The sequence below is a fragment of the Oryzias melastigma genome, linkage group LG19, assembly GCF_002922805.2.
Source record: "Oryzias melastigma strain HK-1 linkage group LG19, ASM292280v2, whole genome shotgun sequence".
In the NCBI taxonomy this organism is placed as follows: domain Eukaryota; kingdom Metazoa; phylum Chordata; class Actinopteri; order Beloniformes; family Adrianichthyidae; genus Oryzias; species Oryzias melastigma.
In genome coordinates, this window is record NC_050530.1 from 11,068,916 (window position 1) to 11,089,403 (window position 20,488).

The 20,488-nt window shown below is 37.9% G+C and overlaps 1 protein-coding gene across 2 annotated transcripts in view; it reads left to right on the forward strand.

Annotated features, from left to right (window-relative positions):
• adkb (adenosine kinase b) overlaps positions 1-20,172 on the forward strand; it is a 140,113-nt gene extending 119,941 nt beyond the window's left edge. The window contains exons 8-11 of one of the 2 annotated variants that reach the window (XM_024285311.2): positions 3,710-3,745; positions 9,197-9,311; positions 19,610-19,696; positions 19,857-20,171. In XM_024285311.2, the coding sequence (XP_024141079.1) occupies positions 3,710-3,745; positions 9,197-9,311; positions 19,610-19,696; positions 19,857-19,981 (363 nt within the window). In that variant the 3' untranslated portion in view covers positions 19,982-20,171. Of the gene's footprint in view, positions 1-3,709; positions 3,746-9,196; positions 9,312-19,609; positions 19,697-19,856 lie in introns of both variants that reach the window. The other variant, XM_024285312.2, reaches the window with a different exon arrangement.
• Positions 20,173-20,488: the final 316 nt, after the last annotated feature.

A 20,488-nucleotide genomic window follows, 5' to 3' on the forward strand; every position in this document is an offset into this window, starting at 1 on the left:
TTGCGATATGAGTATTGCGATATATGTATTGCGATATGAGTATTGCGATATGTGTATTGCGATATGTGTATAACGATATATGTATTGCGATATGAGTATTGCGATATATGTATTGCGATACGCATCTTACGATACTATATGTATCACAATATATCCGAAGACTATACCACAACTATATCACAATTTTTTTAAGCTAAAGCTCAGTGCATGACTCGCTGCATAGCTGCATTGCTTCACTCGTTTTTATCTACGAACTATCATAATCCGCGATTTTATATGATACTGGCAGCAACGTGGCACAGAGTTTCAGCTTGGTACCGATACCAAGTGAAAACTGTTATACATGTCTCATAACAACAAAAACCGCAGAGCTGACTGAACATTTAATACAAGCTGGTTCTCGCGAGATTTTGTTGAAAGAAAGAGTGATTAGCGTGAACGTGAGTTTGGAGTTTTGCGAGGTTGGCAGCAGAGCCTGTGGCTGCAGCCAACCTGTGGCTAATATTAGCCATCGGCTGTAGCTAGACCGCTCCCGCATCGCACCTGAGCTGTAACGCTAGCCTTGTGAGCTCGGGGTTAGGCTGCTGTGCTGCCAACTAGTGGTCGGAGGTTTACATGGAAAACAAAAGTAAGACGCGGAAGAATGCTCATAAAAATTAGTTAAAAATCATATTGTTTGCATTTTAAATGGATACAAGTATCATCAATGAAATATCGCGATAATTCGTCAAATCGATTTTTCTCAACACCCCTATTAAATCTACATCCTTGGACTCACGTTACATGCTTCGTATGTCTGTAGCTTAAGATTTTTAGTCTCAAAACTCTTTATAAGAATCCTTTCTTTTTCCTCAACCCTTCTAGTTTGAAAGCACTAGTAAATATTTAGCAGCTAAAGAAAAACATATTTTCATATCTTTTTATAAACCGAGCCTTCCTCATTTACATTGTCAAGGCAACCAAAGTGTGTCGATTTACAAATGGTTCTTTAGTTGAGGTGTCTATTTCTGTTTTCATTTTGGCTAGTTGGCAAAATGAAAACATAGACTCCCACCCCCCTGACTGGGCTCTGGATTATTAGCTTAAGCTCTCTAAAAATATCCCTTTTGACTGTTTAAGCCTCTGACAGCAACAACATCTCTCACATTCAGATAACTTTATATTAACGGCGGCTGCAGAAGGGCTCACGCGCTCAGCCTCCCTTGTTATCTCTTACCTTGTTTGCCCAAAAAAGGCGGAGAGGTCCCCGATTCTGCAGCCGTCCTCTCCCTTTTGAAATGAGACTCGGCAGCTGATCCTCAGAAGCGAGCATGCGATCTCTGAACAAACAAGATGCCTTTTTGAGCACGACAGGATTTGTCCAGATGTCACTCCAAGCACTTGTCATTGTTGCGGCAGCTGTAGAGGCACATGGGACTTCATTTGGAAACCGTCTTCCACAACATACCAAAACAGCACATGTCAAATGTGAGGCATTCACAGCCTAAAACCCAACATTTTTTATTATTAATGCCATAAGCTCTTTAAGGAATAGCAGCTTTAATTGCTTGTCTCTTTCATTTTATTGCCTATGTAGGTAATTGCATATTTACGGCATAGAATATTTATCGTATTGGGTTTAGCTTGGCTTATATTACAAATATTATTGATTCATGCCAACTGAAAGAAATTAATAAAATCCCTGAAAGGATTAAAGTGTTCACATGTGGCTCATAGACATGGCTTCAATTATCTTTTCTTCTTCCACCCACACTCCTCCGAAAGGCTTCTTTTTCCTAAATATTATAGCTGCTAACTAGAGGGAGACAGAGGATGGAGTGGAGCTGTGTGCCGCTAATCAGCGCCGCCGCTGTCTTTGCTCATATTTATGTGTCTCTTTTAAATGCTTTGATATGAAATATCACTGTTTTGACAAGGCCCTTTTCAAGCCGCTCTCGTCTCTGCGAGATGCCTCTTGCTTGTCAATGATTGAACGTTCCTGAGGAGAAAAGTCAATATGTGGTCATAAATAAAGGAAAACAAATATGAGACCTGAGCCCTCAATAGATTGAAAAGGCAAAGGGAGGTAAAAGGAGAAGACTGCTCTACCTTTAATGATTATCAAACCGCTTTTTGACTACAGCAACTAAATGTCTTGTGTGTGTAGAGTGGGGTGATAAATTGACATATTGCTGGTGCTGTGAAGTTGATCCAAAGCAGAGGAGCCATGAGACTCCCCTCCAGGGACCAGTAACCTCATTGTTCCATGTCATCTCCTCCCATTCTGTTTGAGGACCAGGTTGTCAACTTCTCCCCAAGGTCACGCAAACACTCGCCCCCCTCCTCTGCAGATAATTGGATCATTTAGAATCATAGCTTCAACTTATTGCCCCGTCCTGGGTCAGAAGTGAATTTGGTTCACAAGGTTGTCTGTCCTGATTTGCAGCATCGTTTTGAGCTGACGAGCAACAGCTTCTGTCATGGAGCTAAATAAAGGAGCACTGCTAATATATGTAAAGATAAACCTTAGGTTTTTGTACTTTCTGTAGTTACTACAATTAATTTATAAAGGTCAAAGTTGATCTTTTTCTGTATTTGTTTTTGCTCAATACTTTTACATTTTTTTATGTATTTTCAGATTATATCTACTCTCAAACGAATACCTTTTTTAATATATCTAAGTTTGTTTTATACGTTTTTATTGCACATAAATACAGCAATAACAGAAAACAATTAGATTACATTTATTTCGAGCAATCAAGAAAAAAAATCATATGCAATATAATCAATCATCAGAAGTTTACATCCATAAAGACATCTTAAACGCTGAGACATTAGGAGATTGACTGAAAGGGAGTGGAAGGAAGCAAACTTATATAATAAGTGAGGTAATTGTGCACACACATACTAATAAACTACTTAGCTTAACAAATGTATGAACTATCTTTGTCAACATTATATTGAGTATTTTGCAGTACCTTTTTAAAAGTGTTACTGACTTTTGTTTTAATTTATGTAATTAATCTTAAATTAAACTGTATATGTCATTCATATTTCTGTGCTTTGTAGTTTTTTCTGAGTTTTACTGCTGACAAATCCGTTTTTGCTAAGTAAATATAATAGCTGGGATTCTGCAAAAAACTTGGATGTACGGAGCAAAAAAAAAGTGCCAAAGTGGATTTTTGTCTTTTTTAAAAAAAGTTTGCAAAAATGAAAAAACGTTGCAAACTGATTTTTTTCTGTTGTCCCTAAATAAACTATTGTATGTGTTGTTCCCAGTCGGTCTTGTTAGCATTAGATAGTAAAAAGACATTTAACTTCCTTTTTTGTGGGAGGACCACCACTGAACTTAATAAAGTCTGAAAATGAAAGGTTCTGCATCCATGTGGAGTTATTAGCTGTGACATTTAACTCAAAACAAATGTATGCTTATGTAAAGTGCACCTATCAGGAGGTTAAGAAACCTGCAGTCTAATCAGCACTTAGGAAGCTCAGCATCAGGGAATCCCCACATACCTGCACATATTCATTGTTTCGACTGATGCAGAGTTATCTCTGTTAAGATCATGTTTGGAAATAGCTTAAACAGCCCTAATGCTAGCTTCAATTAACTATTCCTCTGTGCCATGAGAGACAGAAGCAGGTGAAATGTCTCTACTTAATGCCAGTTTGACATTGTTTCATGTTTGTCTGTGTAATTAACTCCTTAATTGTGTGTTCTCTGTTCTAGGAGGCGGCCACATTTGCCAAAGAGCAGGGCTTTGAGGTGAGTTGACCAGATATTGCACAGTGAAAAGATCCTAAAGGTTTATTTTTGCTGATAATGAAGTTCTTTTGGACAGTGATTGATGTGCTATTATACTCTCCAGGCCTTGCAGCAGTTGCTATGGAAACCTGGCAGTCGTCATGGTTTCTTTGTTCAGCCAGCTCTCTGTTATGACGCACTCTGCTAGGTCTGCACCCAACATCGCCTACAGATGTTATTTATTGAATTTTGAAAAGCCTCTTGGGAAGCTGAGAAGTTGGGCATGGTTTCAAGCTTTTCTCTGCAGGCGTGCGGCTCATCAGGTTGCCTGGTTAAAAAGCCTCCTCATTATCTTCTTTGCGTTCAGGGATGTTACTGTATGCCTTCCCTTCGCTGCTACAACATTACACCACACTGGAACCCCTCTGTAGTGTTTTAATAACCAAATGAAAGGCACCTGTGGTTTTACATTATGGAAATGAAGATTGCATTCCCTGGTATCACTTATAATGTGTGTTTTAAAGGCAGACTCCCTCTTAAATGTGCAATTCATTTCCCCTCTTCTCTTTTTTGCATATTTCCTGCATCCCTATTTAATAAAACACAAATAGCCACCTTTGTTTTTTTTTAGGCTCAGGTATTTTAAGTAGCATCTCTCTTTCAGAAGCAGCAGTCCCTTAAATATGGCTCTGCTCTGTGTGAATAATTGTCATCCAGAATCACTAACGGTGTGATCAACGTGACTAGAATAGAAATGCAATCCTGATGGCAGTGACAGGTTTAAGAGAGAAGGGCTGAAGACAGGAGGAGGGGTGGAAGTGGTGGTGGGGGGGTGTTGCTGGTGGTAATGGAGGGGGCCTCACATGAAGAGAGAAAAAAAGAAAAAGCACAAAGGGCAAAGTGAAGCCTCTGCTGGTAGTTACAATTCTTTGACATTTTCTGTGTCAACCTGATTTGGCAGAACACTCTGCGAAATTGCGTTGGATGAATGTGATTTCTCAGATAACACCAGTGGTGTGTACTGTACTTGCTTCTCTTCTAGGTGGTCATAATTCTGAGATGTTTTCTTCACAGCTCTTCTCTTGTCACTTTCTGAATTTGGCTGAATTTTTGCGATCCGACCTCTTACACTGACAGGTCTTTGGCTTCCACAAATTTCATCCAAGCAGAAAACTTTCCTACATGGATTATTGAATATAAATAATTGTAAAGGGGCAAAACTGTGCAAGTTTGATGCATAAAATGTTCTAAAACCTAAATTACTGTAGCAAATATTTTCTTCTAAATCTAATAAACATTTAAAAAGATATTCAGTTCTTTTATTTTGAACATTATATGTTTGATATTTTTTTACAGTAGATGGACAGTTTACTTTTGTTATATATTAACTGGTATGTTTAAAACAAATAAAACTTTTATTTTTCCAGATAAATTGGCAAATACATTACATTAGCATGGAGCTGCTAGCACTCAGAAGTAGATCAAACATTTAAATGTAACTACTTTAGAGCACACCTGCATGAAGAAAAGCGCTCCTCCCCCACGACACAGTACGACGCGGAACATTCTCGTGGCAGAGGGCTCTGTATCCCTCCGCCACGATTTCGGACAACCCTATCACTTCAAATGCCTCTTCAATTGGAGGGGTTGGGGAAGAAATCGGATCCGGTTTTGTTGTCATATAATTCCGTCCAGGCTCAAATCGCAATTATTGGTTTCTCATCCATAGTCACTTTTGAAACAGTTGGCACTTCCGTGAATTAGAAAGGACACCATCAATTTTAATCAATTCACGACCAAATCTGCATTCAAAATTAAAAAATAGTCTTAAAAGGGCCATACCATAATATATATATAGCCTTTCAGAGTGAACTATATCCATATATGTGATCATATATTACCTTTGGAACACTAAAAAACAAATTATTCATGAAATATTCACTATATCAATATATGTCAATATATTTTTCCTACCCGGAAGTAAAACGACTTGATTCCTGAAGCTCCACCTGCCGCTGCGCGTGGACATACCATATATCTGCCTTTAGCAGCCCCGGCCATCACCACACTGGTTCACAACACAAAATACCGCTTTGGGTTTGTTTATAATGAGGAATGAGCAGTAAAATACACTTAAAAGCTCAAAAAGTATTTTTTTCATGGTATAGCCCCTTTAAAAATGTTCGCAGTGACACGTGAACACAGGAGTTTTGAACGCGGAAGCCCATAGACGTTTTATTGAAAGTGGTAGCTTGAACCCAACGTCGCCGAAGGCGGAGTGAACGTAGCGTCAGTCACATTCCTATTCGCCCACACATTCACACCAAACACTGGCGCTAACCTCTGACCACCAGGAGCAATTTAAGGACACGTGAGTGCTCTATTTCTGCACCCCATTCACCCCATTCTCAAGACTCTAAAAAGTTACACCGAAGATTCATCTAACGATTGGAGGGCAAATAATTACCTATTTTTTTCATTTTTTTCTTGGGGACTGGACTCTATTCGGGAGGTCAGGGGGGCACTCCCCCATTTCCTGTGTATCGGCTACCCAACTGGAATTAGCCAAGCTGACTCTGACAGCCAGCTATGCTTTACCTGTCAAGGCCATGCATCATCTGTAAAACTGGACATACCACTGATGAATACTTCATCAACTGTAGCAACATTTCACATTTTTCAGTCTCCTGCCACCAGAGAAAAACTACCAAAATAAAAGATTTGCAATCGGGACCAATAGCTCTTTAGATATGGACTGTCAAAGCTATTCATCTCCTTCAGTACTGGAAGTCATTTATCAGCTGTAGGCAACTAAAAGAGGTTAACTTGATCATCAGATTTCTAAAGGAACATGATGATAGATTGACAGAAACCAATCTGAAACCACAACATAATGTGCTTTTAATATTTCCCAAAGCCCTATAATCGTCACATTATGGTCGACTAACAAAAAATGACAGCAGCACTCCCATATAAATATGAGATAAAGAACTTGCCCTCTCCAACACAGCAATCAGCAGATCTGAACACAGTTGCCTGATTGTGATCTGTTTCCTTTAAAGGCTCAAAGAACTCTCTGCATCACAGCTCTAATTGAATCTCTCCCTTGCAGTGTTTTTCAAGCAGCCTGCAGCGGAGATTATCAGTTTCTCACTGGCTTCAACACAGAAACACAATTTAACACCCTTGTAAAGCTTTCATATTTCACGCCTTGTTGATTTATGTCTGATCAGTTGCCTCATGGTCGTAAATATTGCCATTTGGCTGTAGTAAACCAAATTGACCATATCATTTATCAATCCGATTGTTTGCTTCAAATCCGGTTTTCCTGCCCCACAGGAAGTTTGCAGGTAAGTGTTTCTGACAGGCTAAGGCGGAGTCTCCCGGTGCTCGACCGCCATGATGCTCAATCTGCCACCTCTGGCCCTTGAAACCTTTCAGCTCTCTAAACCTGAGTAGAGCGTCTTTTTTATGTCGGCGAACATAAAACCTGAGGGTGACAATGTGCCGGAGCCTTGTGTGGTTGTGCATTCAGTATCTGAAGGAGTGCTTGTGGTTACATCCAGTCGCAGTGACAAATTGCTCTTTTTTCACCATCGCCTGCTAACAGCCTCTGTATTAACCTCACCATTAGCACTTACTTAGAGTGTTACACCCATTTTTCCTCAGCCCTGGGTCTCTCCGGACCTCTCAGGGCTGATTAAAGGACGTTTGGGAGGCATTTAGAGGTGTAAAAGCTCATTGGTTTGAGTGAGCCAGAGTGGTTGGGAGTATTGGGCCAGAGCCTATCTCTCTGATTACTCCCATAATCACAGTATTTGCTCACCATGAAGGTGCTCAAGTGTTAGCTTTGATACAGATGCTGGAGGCATCCACGATCCCTAATGCAAACTCCTCATAGTGCTGTATTACAGCAGGAGCAGTGCACTCCACTGCAAGATGACAATAAAGACATTTTACCTGTTCATAGAACATCATGATGAGTTAATAATAAAGTAGCTCTGACAGGTGAGGGTTTTTTTTATCCCTCTTATGATCAAAAGCAAGCACTCAGGAGAGCTCTGTCGTCTCCAGGCGAGAATATCCATTCTGTGCAGATGCTGAGGAGAGATGGCCTGTTTCAGGAAGGAGAATGATACAGCACAAGCACCACCTATCTCCTAAGCTTTATCACAAGTAGCTTTATCTAACAACAGCATATCTTCACACGCTTCATTTTTCATCTCGGTAAAGTGAATTGACATTCTAATATTTTTCCAGCCCTTCTTCACTCATGTTGATCCATTCCGTACTGGCTCGTTTGGGGTCAATATCCATTGAAACGGTCTGTTCCGACTAGGAGAAAAATTGGACCTCTCCCTTCTATGAGAAAACAATGGACATAAAGAGGCGTTGACGTCACCCATAGAAATTACTTTACCTCTGGCTCTCATGAAATCAGCCCAAATCTGTCACCGCAGCTTCCTGATACGTGGGCCGCCATTTTGAAACCAGACGACAGTGATTGGTCCGACTCGGTTTGAGTCATGTTTTTAAAGGAACTACTGTCGCCAATCAGGAGTGAGCTTGTTCAAAGTCCACACCGCTCCCACTGAACTCATCTGTGAATCAAATGTTGGAGGTGGGAGCACCACATGCTCTTACTGAAGCATCTGATTGGTCAGTTTATAACTTGAATAACTTAAAATAAAAGAAACATATGTTTAAAAATAATTAGGATTAAAAAAAAGATGTTAAGAAGGAGCTGTCAGAGCAAGAATAGATATTCTGACAAATAAAATGACTGAGAAATTGTTGTTTATTTCTCAATAGAAGTCTATGGAACCTTGGCTTCTTGGAACCAGCAGGTACTTCCTGTTTGGAACTCGAGGGGGGAGGGGCTGACCTCTCCAGTGTTTCTACAGTCAATTAGTATTAGGGCCATTTTACAAACGAACAATAAAAATTAAATTACGACTTTAAAGACGTAAAGTTACAAGAAAAAAGTCACAACTATTCAATTATTGGAATAAATTTACAGTTTTTAAAAGTCAAAAATTTATTATTTTAAATATTGTAAAGTTACAACTTTAAAACTTCTGCATTTATGAGAAAAAAAAGTCACAAATTCACAAGAAAAAACACCAGTTATCTACTTATTGGAACCGTGTTAGAAGATGAAAGACATATTACATTTTCAGATAGGCTCCAAAAACAAAGAAATCCTCAACCTTTGGGGTCTTGAAATCTTATGCTAATTATTATTAGCATAAAACAAGGGAAAGAATGGGTGTCTCCAGGCGAAAGCATCACACAGATTTTAAGGACATCTGATCTTTAGTGCAGAAATGTTGCTATTTGCATACTTTTTTTGGTGGCCCTAAAGTTCTAAACTTGTAACTTTACAACTTTAATCTTATAATAGAACTTTTTTGTGACCCTAATACTTTTTTTTGTTGTGGTGCTTTTTTTTGTTTTTTGTTTTTCTCGCAGACGGATGACATTGCAGAGATCGCGAGGAAGACGCAAAACCTCCCCAAGGAGAACACAAGGAGGCAGCGAGTGGTGGTTTTCACCCAGGGCAAGGACGACACTGTTGCAACAGTTGGTAAGGCTGTTCTCATTTTTGGTTTCATTCTGATTATCTCCACATCCCCTCGAAGCCACTCCTGCTTTTTTTTGGCCCCCTTTGGACATCGCTAACCTTCACGTAAACCTCATATCTGGTAACTGCAGAATGCAGTCTTGAATAGATCACTAGACCGAAGAGAGCAGAATGCTATCAGTAATTTCTTTGAAGTTAAGCTGCGATATTGACACCAGATGTTAGAAAAAAAATGCTTGCACTACATTCTGTCATTTCAGAGCATAAAAGAAGTGTGGGGGATGCAGAGAGCAGTCATTGATTTGTGAAGTACTTCTGAGTTTGCCTTGGACAGACTCCAGACCGGTCCTCAGCAATATTTAATACTTAAGTCCTAACATCCTGACATCCTGCCCTCTTTGTTTTTTTCTTTTCTCGCCAAACCCCAGCAGAGTGACCTTGGGGAGAAGTGGACAGAGCAGGCCCTCTCAAATCATCCCCGTTTTCTTTGATCAGGGCGTTTTTGTTAGTGGGACATTAAAAGGCAGTGTCATCACAGCTGAGGAAGGGTTGAAGGTTTAAGCAGTGTGAGGGGAGACAATACGTCTCAGGTTACTGCTGGGAGCCTTTGCCTTTGTTTGGGCCCACGGGGCGTCTCTCCTCATTGACTTTGCAGTTCAGCTCAGACGAGTGCAGCGCAGGAAGAGATGGCCTCAGGTGAAGGCTCCAACATATCACTCATCAGTGGGAGCTGCGGGGAGGCTGTACAACAAGACTTTTAGCACCACTGTCATCAGTTTCTTACTGCTGACACCATCCACTGATATTTAGCACAGTGTGGACTTTAAAGGACCAAATGATTTTCTTTTATAAGATTTTTCTCCTTTAAAAAAAAAAAAAAAAAAAATCAAGGATAAAGCTACATCACGCTGCCGCTAAATCGCATTTAAGTGACCACTTCCAATAAAAAACTATGTAAATATGCGAAAAAAGTGGATTAACACGTAGCTACCTAAGCTTTTTTGACCATTACAATGCACGTCAAGCCAAGTTGACCAATCAGAACAGAATTATTTGACCCTAGGATTATGTCCGAATTCCTTCACTACTTAGTACACTATATATTGCGTTTGGCATTTTGAAGCTTCAATTTCAAAATCCAGAACCCTAGAAATTTCCCAGAAGTCTCTACAGTGCGTCGATGATCTCTAGATTGCCAAATATAGACCACAATGCATTGCGTTTGACCAATTTTTCACTTTAAAAAAATGCATTTTAATTTATTTATTATAAACCATCCAAGTTTTCATCATCAGAACACATTGGATTCATAAAATAGTTTTTGTACATTGTTAATTATTTTTTAAGTTTTACTTCAGGAATCTGGTAATGTCATATTTGCAGTTTTAAAACAATAAAAAAGAAAGAAGTGGGCAGTGAAGTGTCTGAATTGCTTTTAGAAAACCACTGGATTGTCCCATTCTGTATACTTATTTTGTTGTTAGGGTATTTGGATATTGCTTAAGTCTTTCGTATATTGGAATAGAGCTGTAAAAAAAAGTCTACATGTTTATATTTCTACATTGATTACATCTTCCTTGGTGACATCATTTATAATTTTGTTAAATGTTGTTACTGATATTTTAGTGCATTTTATTCATTAAGTAAGCCAATGTATGGATGAAATATTTAATTATGGGAAAATAATGCTAAATCCATATAAAATACCACATATTTAAGCTTTTTTTTAACCCTAACCCTAAGATTTGTTTATTGTATGGATCAAACCATCAAAGGTAACAACATGGCAAACATCTGGAAGATTTACCAGTGGGATAAAATATTATTTATATTTCTACAAACAGGTTTATTATCTCATTCAATCTTTATTTGAAGACTTAAGCAGCATCCCTGGTTTATTTTAATCACAGCTCTTTGAGATATAACAGCGTTTTGCCGCGCCGCTTCTCCTTTAAGTCGATAAAGGGCGATAACAGAGATTTTGACCAATAAAAAACCTTGTACCGTAATTGAGCGAGTCCATTTCCAATATCTGTGATCAAAGCAGAACTCATAGAGGTGAATTTTCTCTCATGAGAATTTGAAAAGAAATCTTTAAAGAGATGTCTGCCTGTTTAAAAAGCCTGAGAATCCATCCATTGTGCTGGAGGTGATGGATAATTCCTGCCAGCTCCTCTCATTGCCCCTGCATGAAGGCACCGCCGTGCGCCACTGTGAACTTTATATGAAATACATAATGAATGTTGGCTGGATGAAAGACAATGTGTTTCAGATGTAATCTACAAAGGCAAACATGATAAATGTCATTAACTGTGCCATCATTTCAGTGGAGCGGTTACAGTAGTTGTGAAGTGGTGCGTGTTTGCCTGTGAACATCGCTATTTATGCCAGCCAAATAAATGTCAATGTAAAAAGAGAATTAAAGATTTTCATTTCCCAGAGGCGCCACTCTAATAAACTTGATCTCTCATTTTGTTTGCAATTTGTCCTCCTGTCAGGATTTGATCATTTGCCAGCCTCTGTGTGTCATGTTAAACCATTTTATAGTGATTAAGGATGGAAGAACGCCTTCCCCAGTAGTATAATTCTCCAAAAAGAGATGTCACTTTCTTATTGTTCTTTTCTCTGCGGCTCATTTGGGGACTTTAGTCATGCTGTCACTTCAAAGATGCCTTTTAAAAAGTGAGGAACAGCAGAAATGGCCTTTTATTTAGCCACCTCTGACACCGCCGATCCTGGAACTTTTGCTTATACGCCCATTACGGCAGTAATTAAGATCACTGTGCCCCCAACCTTAACTGAGGAGATCTAATAAACGAACATTCACCAGAGGTTGCCGCTTAATTGCTGATAAGGGCTTGATAAAGCTTGACTCAGCTCCTCTGAGAGTTTTAGTGCTCTCAAAGGGGCAGATCGGAACTTTGATGCTCATCTATATATGGTAATCACATGAGAGAAAGATGTTAATAGTAGAGTTGAAGCAAATGGATGTTTACTTTAGGCTTTTATTTTGTTTAAGCAGGGAATTTTCACCTTAAAGGGGCCATACAATGCTTTTCTTAAGTGTTTCAGATTAAACTGTATTCATATATATCATCATATATTACCTTTGGAAATCTAAATAACAAATTATTTATGAAATATGAATTATTTTTGTGAACTATTTTCCTACCCAGAAGTAAAACAACTTGATCTATGAGGCTCCGCCTCTCGCTCCCTGAGGGTGCCACCTATTTCATGACATCATCGAGCCGTCCTCTTCTGCGTGTCACTCACAAAAAAAAAATATCCTTAAAAAAATTATGTAAATACTGTGTACTTTGAAGCATCATCAATCACCGTATCAAAAGCGTTTCATGCGTACCTTTCTGTCTGGTGCTCAATAACCCACACTCAAATCAGGTCTCCCAATATGTCGCTTGCTTTCTCTACCAGGAAATAGTCTGCTCCCTTTCCCCTACCAGGAAATAGTCTGCTCCCTTTCCACTACCAGGAAATAATCTGCTCCCTTTCTCCACCAGGAAAAGTCTGCTCCCTTTCTCCACCAGGAAATATTCTGCTCTTTTTTTCCACCAGGAAAAAGTCTGCTCCCCTTCTCCAGTCATCTTCCCAATATCCTCCGTCTGCTTGCGGCATTCTCGTATCTGTTCAGGATTAATCCCAACATGTCGCGGAGATTCCTCACCAGAAGTTTCTTCACAAAGTTTGAGCGCTAAACCGAATGAGCGTTTCCTGCCGGCGTTTGCACGACTGTGTTCGAGCCGGGGGGGGTGGGAGGTCGCAAAGCTAGCTGATCGCAGCGAGTGTTTGAAGGGCTATTTGAATCTTCAATTCCAAAACCCAGAGCCCTAGAAATTTCCCAGAAGCCTCTACAAAAAAAGCAGTGTGCATCGATGATTACTAGATTGGCAAATATAGACCACAATGCATTGCGTTTGAACGATTTTAGCTAGTGCAGACTCTTCCTGGAAGGGGTGGATCTCACCTTGTGATGTAAGCATGTGAGGTTTTCTGCTGTTTAGAGCACAGGTTTTAGAGGGTTACTCAGAAATGCATGATCGGATCTAAAAACCGGTTTGAGGTTGTTTATAGTGAGGAATGATACACTTAGCAGCTCAAAAAGTTAGTTTTTTACGGTATGACCCCTTTAAGTTGGTGAATTTTATGATAATTTAACTGTTTTTTCAACTAACTAATGATCTTCCCTATAGAAATTTTCCATGCAGCTTTATTAATTACATGCATCCGCTTGTCCTTTTTTTCTGCGTTGAGATGCTGTTTATGGTTAGGAAAGAGATCGAGTGTCAGCTCACTTCAAGCCTGTCAGGTTTGCCAAGAGAGCGGTAATGCCTCCTTCCTCTCTGAGGCTCGGATTCTGGCTGAGAGGACGAAGCGTTTCTCACATGAAGACGTTTGACTTTAACTCCAGCTCATGAATTTTAGGGTCGATACTCAGCTGTGCTTGAATTTAAAGCAACGCTTTAATTGTTTCACTTGATGATAAAGGGCAGCTTGGACCAAAGTTAATTTTAATGATCGGCTCGCTATCCAGCCGTCCTGCTTGTCAAAGGAAAAAACACGGAAAATCCACAGCAAAGCTTGTAGTCGTTTAAAAGAAAACATGGCTTCTTGTGATCAGCTTTCACTGAAGCTTAAGTTGACTTAGTTCAGCAGCAACTTTTTATTTTTCAGACCCTGTTGTGCTTTGAGTTTTATATTCAAAAAGAATAGCCAGTAATAAAGGTCTTGATGCTCATTTCAAAGAGACGTCTGTTTGAAAGAACTTCTTTTAATGTCAGCCATTCATGAGCTGTAATGAGGGAATCAACAAAAGCCTACAATTGCACCACACTGGAAGGAATTATTCACATTCTTTTTTTTATACATATATAAATATGTTTTTTTTTTTTGCTCATTTGTGCACATTACTTGTCGTAAAAGAGCCTCACATAGGCTTCACCCTGGAAAATAAACAGAATCACTAAGAGTGTTATTGATTGGAAATAATGTTGCTGGTCTCATTACGTTGAATTCAGGAAAAGGGATGTTTTCGGATGCTGTGCAGGCCAGGAACAACAGAGTCTGGGAGTTTTGGCCACTCCGGGTTCTTGCCATCTCTGTGAGATTTTTTTTTTGCCAATAACAACTTAGTTAGAGTGGAAAACTGGGCTGGAGCTCGGGTTAACCTGTCAGTCAGTTTGAATTATTTGCACCAGTGAGGTTGTCTGAGTTTTTCCTCCCAAGAGAAGGATATAGAGATTGGTCATGGGTGCAAAGAGGTATTTGGATTCCTCATGAGTCATGATTCACACCGCGGCGTGGAGCAGCAGTAATATCAGAGGGAAGGATTTCAGTTAGGAACTCCATTCAGTTTCACTTACTTTTAATCTTTTTTTGCAATGATTATCCATAAAAAGGTTGTGCAAATATGGTGAAATTGTGTAGTTTTATAACTTGATTGACTCATTTCTTTGCATTTAAACCTCACAGAAACACTTATGTCTAAGTATATTTAAACATTTACTTTGTAGCAGACTGTAGACATATTGATATATTGACCTCATAATGAAACTAAGCCATTTGCATCTAACAAATAAGCTTGTTAGGCATAAAAAAATAAAAATTTGTGCTCCTTTTCAGTAATAATTGTAGAAATGAATGGCCTACTCCTAGAAAATTTAGTTTTTAACATATACTGGTAGCATTTTTCTGATAACTGAGAATATATTTAAAATAATTTAGCATTAAAATTGTGTATCTGCTCCACTCTATTCCAATGCATCCACTTCCAGACAAATAGATCCATTAACGTCTTTGTTTTCTGAGCTGCCATCTGGCTCAAATACTGTACGACTGGAAAGCTCTGATAATGCTCGCCATTTTTGTTGCACTGCGAATGTTAGCTTGGAGTTGTGAGGCTCTGTAAGCTAGCAGGAGAGAGTGTAAACAAAGGGATGATGGGATATCAGAAAAGGTTAAAATATATAGTTGGATTGTGATTTTTAACCTTTTTATGGAACTATACTTTGGAAAATTCGAATAAGTTCAGGGCAAACCAAGAAGTTTCTGTTTTCAAGTCAAATCTCAAGTCTTTAGCTTTAAACGTAAGTCGTTGTTTTTGGTCCTAAAACTATAATTATTGTTTTCATTTTCTCAAATTTGCAACTTTAAAACAAGTGTAGACACTCGACTGTCAGTCGATGTCACACTTCTACAAATAGAACAGCAAAAACTTGAGAGACTTTTTTCTGTTTGATCTGACAGTGATGCGGTGAAAACGAGAGCAAACAAATGAACATTGTTCACAAGTCCCAAAGCTCAGATTAGAGAAGATTAGAATGATTTTGTGTTAAAGGTTACCTGGCCTCCTTTTCTAATAAGATCCGACTCCTCCTGCACTTCCCTGATCATTTGCTTTAGCCACAGCAGACATATTTACTCACACTTATCTCTGTTTGATTTCCTAGATCTAATGAACGCCAGACTCTGCAGACACGAACAAGTGCAGCGGCCTTTGAAGCATCCGGTTTTATAGCCGCAAAATGCATTGCATTAGCGCGACCACATCGAACGAGTCGAGTTTCCTAAACGCAGAGCAACTGACAAAACCTAATTTATTATTAGCACACTTTTTATGTGCAGTTAATCATTTCAAGAGGGAGGAGGGTTTTCAAGCCTCATCTGTGGCATTAATTAAGCAGAGTCGTTATGCTGCTAATTAGCTGATCCTGAAAGGAATTTTTGTATTATTTTTGATTTATTGTTATTCAGCTGCTTCTCTTTAAAGGAATTAGTGCTGTTATAAAAACACAATACATATTTTAATCTGATCCAACGATAGCACTCGACCTACTGCACGTTCAGTCTTTAAACTTTAGTTTGACGTGCTCATACTTAGTACATCTGTTTTCCCTTTAGGTCTTAGACTTAAAGTGGAATTTCTTAAACAGGGGGTTTCATTAAACAAATATTTAGTTGCATATTTTTAACTCCCTGCTCACTGTCTTTTTATCAACATCAGTCTCTTGTCTTCTGCTCTTTATTTGAAGGCTTCAGAGTTCTTCGGATGTTTGAACACGTGTGTGGGGTTTACATTGTTCTGACACTCATTGCTGATTCAGTGTCGCTCTCCGCCTTAAGACTTCTGTCATCTGATAAGCTGTCTGTTCTGCTTCTTCCTCCTTTCAAACTGGGGAAGTCTTTAGAGATCACATGCTGCAATAATTCATCCAGGATCATCCATCAAAGATGATTTGATGGTTCTCATTGGGTGTCTTCTGTTAGAAACTGAAACCACTCACACAAGCTGAGTTTACAACCTTGCTAATTACACTTAAAAGTCAATTGTTTTGTTAACAAAGTGCCTTGACAGTCTCTTATTTACATTAGCAAACGGTTTGTCATTTTTAAATAAGACACTCCTCAAAGTATCGACTTTCTGGACATTATGGTTTAACAAAAAGTTCTTGTTTCTTTGCAACTTTCTTTTTTTTCATTACTGTAATTGGAGATTTGGGAACACTATTTTGCAGCATGTATTGTGTTAACCCAACTGGTGCTGCAGCCTGTGACTCAGCCCCTCCCACATCCCAGACACGACAGACTGCTGAACGTTACACTCTGCTCTGCAGACAGAAGCAAAAGGTTCTCAACTACCTATATGTCCTAAATACTTTTACAAACCCAGGAAAAAGAGAAGAAATATTTAGATGTGTGGAGGCCTTTGAACACTCCCATAATTACTTCGTTTACCAATACAATCCCTTTTGTAGTCTGATTTTTTGTGTACACAAACTGTCTTTTTGTGGTACAAAAGAAGACCCTCTGTTACAGTACATCCTGCTACTGCTGGTTGAGGAGCTGGTTGATTTTTGTCCTCAGCAGTCTTAGACTGCTGGGTTTTGTTATTTTAGTTTGGGGTTGGAACTTGGTAGTCTTGATTCACAGGCTTTGTTTATTTGTTTTCTTTAGGTAATTTTGGTTAGGCAGAAGGGAGTTGCTGACTCCAACGGTCGACATGGATGGGTCACCAATCTCCCTGACTTATTTTGTTTGGCCAAGGTTCCAATTCCCTTTGTTTTGCCTTTTTGTTTCAACCAGCACACTAATTGTTTTTTGCTTTTCAGGACACAGTTTCTCTGTTTCCCTTATTTAAGAAACTGTGTTAATTTTATTTTCATTGGTGTCCAGTTTTTGCTATGGTCCCATTTTCGGTTTTCCTCTAGACTTGAGCCAGGTCGGCCCATTGGGGCCATAACACCCGGGCAAGTATGATGCTTTCATTAGAATATCGCTTATATGTAAAAACTGACAATTTAGCAAAGTTTGTTGGTTCTCCATACTGTCTTGGGGTCTTTTCTGATTTAATGTTAATGCATATACTGTTAAAGTGAAATATTGGATCAATTAACTAAAGTTCTGTAATTTGTTACATATAAAAATATTAGTTTTTATCAAAATACATTTTTAAGTTGAGTAAACCATCATCTCAAAATGTTAATTAATTAGATGAAAAATCATAATTTTAAATGTAAGAAATGACAATTGATTCATTGTTTCACTTTTTCAGTGTAGATTCTCAAAATATACTGTATAAAGACCTAGCTCTGTTCCATACAAACAAGTTTAATTCACTGATGTATTAAAACTATGCACAAACACATTTTACATCACATGATGGTCAACTTTGGTCCCTTTTTTATTATAAATGCAAATCATTGAACTCAAGTTTCTGAAAAGGAAACATCCCATTCCATACCTGTTAACACATAACCTGCCAGTTCTGCAGAGCTGACCTCCCTGACAAGTTAGTATATCCCACAATTCATGATTTATTCGGATTTTACTCACATTTGTACTATCTAGTACTAAATATTCAGCTACCTCCACAAATAATCAAAATGAAAACCGATTAATCAAGTGGATTTCCTTATTTTAATTTATCGTTTTTGGTATCATCTGATGTGAAAATCAATAAAACAGTGACTCCAAACAGGGTTTTCAACAATTGTAATCACAAGACAAGAGTTCTTTTCTTCTTCTCTTACTCAAGACATGGTTTCCCATGAAGTAAATAGTCAAATTTACAAGAGATGAGGTCATGGTGCTAAAACAGAAGACTGGCACTCCTTGTGCTGCCAGCTTGGCATTTATTTTTTTATTTATTTACTTACCCACCCTTTCAGCTCGCTGACACTTGTGGCACGTTTAGAGGCTGTATTTTTTTACTGTTGAAGACAAATGTTGTAACATTCTGTCACTTGTAAAACTGATGTAAAAAGCCCATCCACACAAGCACACCCTGCAGATCAATCATCATTTAAACCTTACTTAATGGACTTGTGTGAGCAAATACCTCCTACACACTTACAGCAAAGAAACAAATCTTAAATCCTGGGTAAGAAGTGATGCCATCGACCATTAAGAGTCTGAATGCATTTTCTATTGAGATTCTGTTGAGGAAGCTCAAGGTTTATGAACATTCTTATAAAAGCAGTTTGGATAGAATGACAACAGTTTAAGGAGGTACAGTTATCTTGATATATTTAATAAACTATTTGAGACTTGCAAAAATTAGAGTTGCTTTAGTCATAACCTGGTTTTATTAAACAATAATGTCATTATAGGCAAAGTAAAAGAAAAACAGGAATGGCACAACTTCTACTTTTCTAAAAAAAAGTTAATAATAATACTAGAAACATTAAGATAAAACAAAAATAGTTTATTGCTTATCCAATCAATATGATAATTGCTTTCTGCCATTTTTTTGCAAATAAAAATATTAAATCACCTTAATGAGATACATCTTTTTCTTGCAGGTTTTCTTCTCAAATTTTGCATCTGGATATGTCTTGATTTTGAAAAGATTCCCAAAAGTACCATAATAAAAATTTAGGGAAATGACTCCAACCGCTATGAAAAGTTTTAACATGGATTAATTAGAAAACCAAATATTCAAATTGCCAGAATTTGACAACATTTGAATCGTAAAGATTTGGGCAAAACTATAGCAATTTATCTAACTCAGTTATATTTTTAATTTGTTTGTGTTATGGCTGAAATGATGAGGTTTATTTAACCATGTGTAGCAATATATGAGAAAAAATTAACTTATTCACCTGTTATTATAAGAAAATAGGTTTTATCTACAAACGACTATTTCAACAAACTTTTTTTTGTTTGAGTGAAGCGTTAAAATCAAACACATATTGTATACATTTTGAATTTGAAGCTTATAATGTGAGATGCTCCCTGATAGAGTTGGGGGGAAATGAAAATAACAGTCTTTTTATTGCCCACAGATGATCAAGTGACCATGTTTCCTGTTGTGGACATCGACCAGAATGACATTGTGGACACTAATGGAGCAGGAGACTCCTTTGTTGGAGGTGCGGAGGGATGTCTTATTCTATGTTACTGTTTTTAATCTGTACAAAACAGTTTAATATATATTATGTCAATACTTTAAGATATATGAGATGAATAAAACCAAGCATTACACGTTTTAGGTGTTTGTTCCAGACTAATCTTTTTCCTCTGTTTACCCAGGATTCCTGTCCGCACTGATCCAAGATCAACCGCTGGAGGAGTGCATCAGGGCGGGTCACTACGCGGCCAACGTCATCATCAAGAGGGTTGGATGCACCTTCCCAGAAAAGCCAAACTTTCACTAATGGATCAAATCTTGACATTCTTTAAGCAAGATGCTTATTGTACATACACAATTTCGAATTACATGTACACTTTTGTATTTAGTCCACAAAGCATTGCGACAAGATTGGAAATTATAGCGTCATAAATTGATTTATGTTTATGTATAAAAACATATATATACATATGTAGTATATAATTATATTAATATATATATACTGTGTATATACCTGTATATACAGTGTATATATATATATATATATATATATATGTAGTATATAATTATATTAATACATGTATACTGTATATATACCTGTATATGCAGTGTATGTAGTATATAATTATATTAATATATGTATACTGTATATATACCTGTATATACAGTGTATATATATATATATGTAGTATATAATTATATTAATACATGTATACTGTATATATACCTGTATATACAGTATGTATATATATATATATATATATATCTTTAAATCTTAAATTGGAGCGCATGCCAGCCTGATGAAGCAATGGAA